A 10,428-nucleotide genomic window follows, 5' to 3' on the forward strand; every position below is an offset into this window, starting at 1 on the left:
AGGAAAGCTGAGTGTTTCATCGGTGCTATACTGCACACAGACTGGCTCACCTCTTCCCGGTGACCCCTCTGTGAGGGGATGTCCAGTTGTCTACAGATGGGCATTGGGTCTCCACTCCACGCCCCCCACCCCTTAATCACATTGGTTATGATTTTGTTCTGGGTCTTAGATGCCTGACCCCTGATCCCTGATCCCATCAACACCTCATGATCACACAGGCTGGTGTGCTTCTTCCATGTGGGCTTTGTTGCTTCAGAGCTAGATGGCCGCTTGTTTATCTTCAAGCCTTTATGACCCCAGATGCTATATCGTTTGATAGCCGGGCACCATCAGCTTTCTTCACCACATTTGCTTATGCATTCATTTTGTCTTCAGTGATTTTGTTGGGAAGGTGAGCATCCCAGAATGCAGGATTGTTAGCACAAAGTGTTCTTGTGCTGAGGGAGTACTTGAGTGGAGGCCCAATGTCCACTTGCACCCTTAATTCTTAACATATAGATATGAGTACATAGTTCTATTCCCCTCTTGTTATACATCTTTACATACATACATGCTTGTATTTAGACATCTATAAATGTCCTTTGCCTCCTGGGTCTTTATTTCCTTTTACTGTCCTCTTGTCCCACCATCATATTCAGCTTTCATTTGGGTTTAGTAATTCCTTGCTGCTACATTGCCCTTGACTAAGCTCCACTATGCATTCTACATCCTTTTTCTATTGATTTTAGTTCACTTGTTGTTCCTTTATCCCTGGTTTGGTTTCCCAACAACCCCCCTCGCTTTCGCCCACCTCCCCTTCTTTTGTGTCCCCTCGGAACCATTGGTCCCGTTCTTTTCATCTTCAAAATATTTATCCCACCTATGTTATCTTGATAGACATACAGATACATTACTAAGTGCAAAAACCAGGCACAGCCAATTAAAACAACAAAGAATGTAAAAACCAACAAAACAATAACAACAACCAAAAACAAACACAATATAACAATAACAAAAAGAAAGCCACTGACAAAAACGGAAAAGCCTATCAATAGTTCAGGGTCTGTTTGTTGGCCTTTGTGAACGTTTTCCCGTTGAGTCTGATGGGGTGCCACATTCTGCCTCCAAAGGCTATTTTTGGTATTCCCCAGATTTCATCACTCTGCTCCCCCTGCTGCCCTGGTGCATGTCCTTAGTGTTTCGTCCCAGCGTGATGGGGTCAGATTTTGTGTCTCCAGTGTTGTCCCCCGCAGCGCTTCAATACACTTTTTATGGTTTTTGTGGTAAACTTAGATGCCTTGGCTGATATTTGAGTCAGCTTATACTTGAGTATGTACTGTAGGTTGTTCATTTAATGTTGTACAATTTTGTGCTTGTTTTTGTTTTTTATAAGGTGATTACTTTTCCTCCCCTAACTCCTCCATTATCCTAGAAATGCATGCCTGTGAACCAAAATGCCCTTCTAAAAGAGGGCCCACGGCTGCATTTTAAAGACTTGAAAACACATTAATGTAAGAGACCTCAGGGGAGACTCTGCTCATGCCGCTAATTCAGAGTTGCCTTTCAGCTTATTCTTGGTCTCTTGCATGTTCTGGATTTCCGTTTGCGCTACAAGGACACTTCTTTGAGTTCTAGTTTCTTCCGTGCTCTTCTCTATTTGTATTATGTAAGAATAACGAATACTGACAAGTCAGTTAATCCTGTCACATCTCTGCACTGTATTAATATGATTCTCTGGGAATTCATGGTTATTAATGACTGTCCAGAACCTGAATTCTATCAGGAATAACTGTATGTTGGAAGATTATTCTAAAAGGTACATTTATTGCCTTTGTGTAGTGCCCTCCTTAGATTATCTGCATTGACGATTTGTTTGCACTGGGTTGAAATTTAGAAGTTAATTGACATCTTTATAGTCATGACTTTGTGATTGTAAAGCTCATAATTATTCCAGTAGAGCTGTTGAAATCAGTACAAGAAGCATCTTTTTTCCTTTATGCGTTTGAAATTTGTAGAGACAGAGGAGTGCAGATTATATAATGTCAAAAACTTAAACTCCTCTGATTTTAGATAAAGATACCTTTAGAGATGTTTTAATACTTTTGGGGGGTTATAGCTGTCAAGATTAGATATGCAAAATGAATAAAGTTTAACTAGGTAGCCTAAGGGGAACCCTGATGGCAGAGTGGTGATGTGCTGGGCTGCTAACTGGCAAGGTCAGCGGTTTGAATCCATCAGCTGCTCCACAGAAGAAAGATGGGACTTTCTACTCCCATAAAGAGTTACAGTCTCAGAAACCCACAGTGGCACTTGTCCCTCGCACGATAGGGTCGCTGTGAGTTGGAATGCACTCACGGATAGTGAGTTTGGTTTTTGAGAGGTAGTCTAAAAAGAATGAAATTTTCTGATCATAGAGCAAATACATTTTCCCCAAAAATGTCACCTATTGAGTTCTATATTTATAAATTTTCATAGCTATATAATATTTACAGATAGTTTATTTTGTACTGAATTGACTCAATAAACTTCAGTACATAATTTAACCTCCATGTAAATGATGATAGCAGGGAAAATACAGCTTTGCAGTGCCCGTGTTTTATAGTTAAGAGATGTTAAAATAAACACATTGTCATTGAACTAAAAATATAACGCTACTGAGTAAACTAAAATCATCCCTCTTATTCCATGATCTGCATCTCACCTGAAACTCACTGGGTTAGTGAATTCTGGGGTCCCCACTCCGAGGCTATTGATAGGGGAGGAAGAAAGGCATACACAGTAGCTCATCATTTTGTTGAGCGCCCTCAGCCTTAGGAAGTAAAGGCTAGGAAGCAAAGGATGTGAAAGAACCCCTAGACCTCTATTCTATCTACTAGTGATAGCACGCCACAAGTTTTTAACTGTGAGCTTGGTCAGAAATGCAAAATGTATAGGGACGTAAACCGAACTTGCTGCCATTGAGCGATACTGACTTGACCCATGACGGTACACAGGGTGGGAGAAAACTGCTAATAAAGCCAGCCAGCTCTGCCTCCTCCTCCTGAGGGATGCAGATGTTCTATTTTCCAAACCGGGGAAGCTTTCTTCCTGTAGCCTCACAGGGATCGGCGACTGTGACATTCCCAGCTCTGCTCCTTGGTGTTTTATCTCTGCCATGCCAACATCCCAATCGCAGGTTTGTGCTGCTGCTTTTGACAACTGGCCCAAGAGAGCGACCAGAGAGCATGGCAGGTAACCCAGGCCATTCCTGCCACAGGCTGAGGTGGGAGACTTGTGTGGGCACCAGGGCCAAGGGGCAGAATGCATCCAATGACCGACTTCTTCATGGAGGAATGAAGACAGTCAGTCCATAGCGTTCCTTCTGGAGGCACGGGAGGTTCATTGCTTATTATACCTGTGCAGTGTTTCCGTTTATGAAGCAGATTGGATGAAGCCTGTCGTGGGGGGCTGGTGGGAAATGAACTACCCGCAGGTAATGCCCAGTTCTGTGCCTCCTCAGGTCTCTGAGCAAAATGGGAAATGGTTCTGTGAAACCCAAGCATTCCAAGCATCCAGATGGCCACTCTGGGAACTCCACGGCCGAGGCCCTGGCCCTGCGGAGCAAGGTGACAGAGCTGGAGAGGGAGGTGAGGCGGAAGGATGCTGAGATCCAGGAGCGGGAGTTCCTTCTGAAGGAGCTGCGGGAGCAGCTGTCCAAGCAGACCGTGGCCATGGCCGAGCTCACCGAGGAGCTGCAGAACAAGTGCATCCAGCTGAACAAGCTTCAGGATGTGGTGCACGTGCAGGGAGGCAGCCAGCCGCCGGCCTCTCCAGAGAAGGTGCCCCTAGAGGTCCACCGCAAGGCCTCCGACTTGGTCTCTCTCCACAGCCGCAGAGGAGCAAAGGCTGGGGTTTCTGCGGAGCCCACAACCCGAACCTATGACCTCAACAAGCCCCCTGAATTCTCCTTTGAAAAAGCCAGAGTAAGAAAGGACTCCAGGTAAGATATACGTTCCCACACTCTTTGGATGGGGACAACCTTGGTCTCCCTGCAGGGTGACATTTGCTAAACCTTCTTACTGAGAAAGACCGGATTACCCTTAGCAGAACTTTTCTTCCAGGTAGGGCATGTAGTTGACCTGCACGTTTTGGTTTGTGGCATTCCTAAGTGAAGAACGGGGCGTGCCATCATCTTGAAACTCTTGGCAGTGTCAGAGGTGCTTTAACCACTGCATCATCAGGGCGCATTACAGTCACCGGGGGACTTTCCAGAACTTTGTGGACACATTCCATTCTCCTTTCATTTCATTTGTCCACAAACTTTTTTAAGCCCCCTTGTGCATAAACATACATTTGAGCCACAAACATTGCAAATAGCAGTTTTAAAAAATATATGTTAAAAAAATAAAGAATAACTATATAAATAAATAATATATATATGTTTAGTAGAACATTGAAGAAAATTGAATAGCAATTCACAGTCCTTGACTCTCTCTCCTTAAGTATTCTGCCAGATTTCTCTCCTGTAACCAACTTTTGTTTGGCTGCTTTATTTCCTACATCACCCCCCCCCTCCCCCATGCAGAGCTCTCTCCTCCCAGGTGAACCATTTTGCATCTGAATTAATGAGTATGCCGATGAACCACCGGATATAAGCATATTTGTTTGTATTTCTTAGTGAGTTTTAACCACACCCAACGAAATCAGTAGATGTGCACAATGTATGGATCAAATCAGACTCCTTATTGTCTATATGTAGTGAGCAGCACAAAGCAGAATGGCATTCCAACTCTCACTCCCACCACGTGCATGCTGACTCCTAGCGGCAAAGGACAGAGGAGAACGGCCCCATGTGGGTTTCCGACTGCACATCTTTGTGGGAACAACAGAAAGCCTCATCTTTTTTCTGGAAAGCCCCTGGTGGGTTCAAAATGCTGACCTTGCAGAGATGTTTCTGGAATAAAGATTAGGGGGGTGGGGTTTCCTCCACTGTAAAAGCAAGCTGGATAGGTGCAAGTCTGTGTCCAAGGCACAGTGAAGAAATGAGCTAATTGATTCTTTAATTAAGAGTCAGAATCAACTTGATGGCAATGAGTTTGGGAGCGTGGAAAGGCATTGTTGCCAGATTTTCCTAGAGCTTTGTACGGGCAGGATCCCTGGTGGTGTAATGGTTACTTATTGGGTTGTGATCCACAAGGTCAGGAGTTTGAAACCACCAGCCACTCCTTAGGAGAAAGATGGGACTTTCTACAATCCTCAGGAACAGTTCTACCATGTCCCACCGGGTCGGTTTGAGTTGGCATTGGCTTGATGGCAATGGGGTTTTTTTGGTTTGGTTGTTCTCAATAGAAAAAAAAAGTAAAGATATGGATTTTTTTCCCCATTGACTTGTCTGTGGCTCAATTTCTCTGGCAAAATAACAAATTACAACTCCCCCTAAGTCTAGAATAATTAGCAAAACACAGATAATTACACCATCAGTTCAGAGATTTGTAATTGTCCAGTTGGTTGCAAAGTACCCAGTGCGGCATTCATTCTCCATCCACTTCCTAGTTCCAGTTTTGCAGAAAAGTCCTCTGCGAACTTTGCATCTTTTTATATCTCTTTGAGAAGTCTATAAAAAAGATTTGTAAAAAACAATTGATAGGAATTGGACCATTAAGCATGGTGACAGTGTCTTTCACTGACAAATGGATTGGCATACAGTAGCTACTTTTGATATATAGTTTGGCTACTTTTCCAAGTTGTTCCTCATAGATATTGGAGAATTTATTGCATCAGTCGATATGAATTTTTTGTTTATTCTGAAGATTCTTTCTTGACCTTTCTCTTAAATTTTTTTTTTCAAATAATATGTGTCAGGAGGCCCGGGGGATACAAATTGTTAATATGCTCAGCTGCCAACTGGAAGGTTGGAACTTTTGAGTTCATCCAGAGGTGCCTTGCAGGAAAGCCCTGGCAATGTGTATTTAAAAAAAAAAGTCCTCTGTTGAAAACTTTATTAAGATCACAGCTTTGCTCTGACCTACATGGGGTTACCAGTAGTCAGAAATACAGAATAGGTTCAATGGCAATTTTATTTTTGTAAATGTGTTCCGTCTCAACTACACTTTAAGTGATGGTCACTCTCCACATTGGATCAGAAAGCTATTGAACGGCTTCTCAGTGCTTTTGTCAAAAAGAATGTCTCTGATGGGCCCTTCACAGTGAACAGATTCCCAGCCTTCCTGCAATCAGTGGGATTAGCGAGAGAGGAAGTACTGACAGAAAGCAGAGAGTAAAATTTGGTGCAATGATGGATTTGGAATTTGAGGATCTGGTTTCCACAAGTCAGGAGCAACCCTAAAACCACGCTGCAGCAGTCTCTGCATTTGCAGAGGCCCTTGGGTTTAGATGTGTTGTAAATGGACAGTGCGTCCCTTTGCTCTCCTGTAACCAAGACAGCTTGCTGTGGAGTCCGACGCAGAGACGAAACTGCTTTCCATGGAGGACCTTGTGTGCTCTGGTGGCCAGGGGTTTGTCTTCACATTTGTCTCTGACAGAATTGAGGGGTCTGTGTTTACAGTTGTGTTCTAAAACCACTCAGCGCTGTCCCCGGAACTTGCTGCAGTGATGAAAAGGTGCTGCAGTCCGCGTTGTCTAACATGGTTGCCACTAGCTAACTGTGGCTTTTGAGCACTTAATAAGTATGTAATGTGATCGAGGAACTGAATATTTAAAAAATTGTATAAAATATATGCATAGCCAACTGTTTGCCCTTTTAATGTGTTTTGCACATTACAATCCAGGGACATTAGTGGAATTTGTTGTGTTGTTCAACTATCACTTGTCCATTTGCCATTTTCCCTGTGGGATCTGCATTTTTGAATTTTAATGAATCAGAAAGTGAACAGCCCCATGTATCTACTAGCTACTGTACTGCAGTGCTTGACTATAGTTCTCTATTATATGGTTTTTCCCAGAAGAGCTATTGCATAAGATGGGAACTATGACCTAACTTCATAGACAGTGTAAGGCTTGTGCATATTTTTAGGACAAAGCCATAGATAAATGAGAAGTTGCCTGCCAGGCAGAGGTGGGCACTCTGTGGAGCATCTCCTTGGCTGCACCAAACCTGCAGTATATCATAGCCCTTTGTAGTGACTTGGCTTTGTGCCCACTGAGCATTTTAGATCTTCAAAAGCATAAAACTGCACGAGCACATAGTCTGTTTTTATTCCAGACGCAACCTTTTTGAAGTATCCTATATCACAGGAGGGGTGAGAGTACTATGGTCTATGGCATACCCTGATCTCTGGTCTAAATTTAATATGATGAACAGCAGAAGCCCGTAGAGCTATATGATCCATCGTGCACTGCAGAGAACAGGTGCAGGGAGTTGCAGAATACGCCGTGGCAGATGGTACAGCTAAGACTGGAATACCAGACGCTTGCCTTGGAGACCAGCTCTTTCCCTCTGACGTTCTCAGAGTTCCTGACAAGACCCAGTACCAGTCTGTCTTACTATGACATGGCTCGCTGACTGGTAGTGAGCAGTGGTGCTTCCAGGCGACGTGGCTTCTTCCATGTGGAGTTGAGCAGAGCGTGCCCATTCTGGTCATGTTTCCAGAATGCTGGCTCCTCAAAGGACAGCCCTGGATTTATCCATCTCTTTAAACAACAGAGTGCAGTGTACCCAGGGGTGGGTGGAAAGAGCAATTAAAACCCACTGCTATTGAGTCTCTTCTGACAATATATAGAATAGATAGATAGATAGTTTTATTGGCACATATCATACAATTCAGTAGTTCAGTTGTATCAAGAAGAGTCGTACAACCATGACTACTATCAATTTTAGAGTATTTTCTTGTACTAGTTGTTATCAGCACCCCATTTCTGCCTCATGTACCCTGTTATACCCCCAAGATAACATTTATCCAGTTACTCTCTCCATAAATTCTCTGATCCTAGATTTAATATGAGAAAAACATATCAAAATGAAATTCCTGTTGCCTGTACAATAAAGCTAGCTTGCTGATCAAAAAACAAAACAAAACAAAAAGCAAAACTAAAAATAACAACAGAGAAAATCCTCTGTCAAAAAGAAAGTAGAAATTGTTAAAAACTATAACAAATTTAAAATGGGTCAAAAGGGAGGTCAAATGACAGGGTGTTAAATTAGTGAGACTGTAAATCTTTCTGGGAGCAGCCAGTTTCCTGTTTCCCCTTTGGAGCTGTCACTGGTGCATTTGAACCTCAGGCCTGTGGCTAGTGGCCCAAGACTTATGTCCCAGCACCAGGGTTCCTGGTAGAGGCCACCCTTATAAGTTCCGCTCTGAGTACAGTGCTTCTCCAGGCTGACACTTGAATTTCAGTGAGGGAGGAGGGTGGGGAAAGGCTCAGAATTTCCATCCAAGTCCGTTAGGCCATGAGCAACAAGAAAACCATGTGTCCAGAGGTCAGACTTCTCACAGAAATTAAATTTTCTGTTCATGCAGACATTGTTCGGCAAGCGTGAGCCCTGGCACAGCAGAGCCACAAGCTCCTGCTGAGTGTCTGGGAGAACACAGGCACGTTAATCAGAGACAGCTGGCAAGTTGTGCATATGACAGCCTTTCTCTAAGAAAGCTTAAGCTATCATTTGAAACTATTGTTGTTTCATGAAAAGAAAGGATAAAACAAAGACTCGCTTTTCGACTTCAGATGTTGACTCCAGTTTTAGGAAGGCCAATTATTTCATTTGTCACTCCCACCCCAGGAGCAGAATAGGTGAAAGTGGGAAAAGCTAGTGAGTCATGCTTTTAAATAAGAAGGGAAAGGGTGCTCCCTTCGCAGCACATATGCTAAATAAGAAGGGAAATGGAGTTGGGAAGAGTATGTTTGTGTTTCCTATTTACTGCAATAAGAGCATTTCAATATGAGGAAGAGTCATTTACCAGTACCTTGTAGAAATGCAGCTCTTTTTATTGAACAAGGACTTTTTTTCTGTAATACATAAACAAGAATAATAATCATCACACTTATATATCACTAATGATAAATAGAGGATCAGCAAAAGAGAGGAAGACCCTCAGGTAGATGGAGTGGCACCGTGACTGAAAGACGGGCTCTGACAGCCATCTGTGTGAGGGGTGAGGCTGTACACCGGGTCACTGGGAGTTGGAGCTGACGTGGGGCACTGAACAGCAGCAATGATACATAAATCACTCTGATGGCTTCACACATATCGAGTCATTCCGTCATCACCACAACCTTCTGAGGTAGATACTAGCACCACCCACATTATACAAATCATAAAACTAAGGCACATAGAATTAAGCTGGAAACCAGGGTTCAAAATCAGAAACTGCTTTCAAGAGTCCACTCTGGTCAGTCCCATATACCAGTTTTTGAAGATGAACATTATAGGAGAAATACCCATGCTTTGCACTTGTCTACAACCTAGTGGTTGGCAGTTCAAACTCACCTAAGAGTGCTGTGGAGCAAGGTCTGGAAATCAGCTCTGTGAAGGTTACAGCCCCACCCACCCCTGTGGCGCTGTCCCACTCTGCAGCACAAGGAGTGGCCACCAGTTGGAATGGACTCCATAGCAACAGGTTTGGCTTTTTAAAAACTTCTTGGTATTTTAGATGGGAAGCTACATAAAAAATTCAATATGTAATCAGAAGTATGTATATATATATATACACGCATATGTGTATATATGCATGTATACATACACCGTGCATGTGTGTGTACATATACATACATACTTTATATTAAAAATATATACATGCAACATGCAGACATATAATGTATAGATATACACATAATATAAACATATATATTAGAGTACCACTACTAGGCAGAGCTTTCATAGTACGCATTTTTTCCAGTAAGTGAGCATCCAGCAAATCGCTCTGAGCTAGTGTACCCAGTGACATCACCAGGGAAGGTGCTCTCTGGTCACAGTGAATGTTTTTGCACTGTAAAAGCAGCTTAGCAGGAAACTCGAGTTTTGTGATGGCCGATTTAAGAGAACAGCATGTGGCTGTGAAATTTTGTTTCTTACCAGGAATAATGCCTCAGAAACTGCTGTGATGTTGAACACAGCGTACAAAGATGGACTACGGGAAAAACTCAAGTGTGTAAGGGGTTTTCTCATTTCAAAAAAGGTGCAATGTTGATTGATGACACATGTCGTTCTGGATGTCTGTTAACTTCCTGAACGGATGAAAATGTCACCAAAATCCATGCATTTGAGCTCAAAGACTGACGAAGGCCCATTGAAGAGACAGGGAAGTTACCTGGACTATCTTGGAACTTAGACCAGCACATTTTAATGAAAGATTTGGGAATAAGAAGGCTATTGCGAAATCTGTGCCTTGGGTTCTAACCGAGCAAGAAAAAGAACGTCAACGGAGAAGTGGGTGAAGGGAGACGTCGGACAGTGTAAGACATGAAAAAATGATAACCATATATAAATTAGCAAGGGTTTGTGAGGGAGGTGGG

General features: G+C 43.0%; 1 protein-coding gene across 1 annotated transcript in view; it reads left to right on the forward strand.

Moving 5' to 3' along the window:
• The first annotated feature begins 3,491 nt into the window (after positions 1-3,491).
• Positions 3,492-10,428, forward strand: part of PRKG2 (protein kinase cGMP-dependent 2) — a 101,010-nt gene continuing 94,073 nt past the window's right edge. Inside the window, exon 1 of the mRNA XM_004703223.3 lies at positions 3,492-3,958. Within this exon, the coding sequence (XP_004703280.1) occupies positions 3,492-3,958 (467 nt within the window). The remainder of the gene's footprint in view (positions 3,959-10,428) is intronic.

Source organism: Echinops telfairi, unplaced genomic scaffold, assembly GCF_000313985.2.
Source record: "Echinops telfairi isolate 266 unplaced genomic scaffold, ASM31398v2 ScPeMD7_7468;HRSCAF=8506_0, whole genome shotgun sequence".
Lineage (NCBI taxonomy): Eukaryota > Metazoa > Chordata > Mammalia > Afrosoricida > Tenrecidae > Echinops > Echinops telfairi.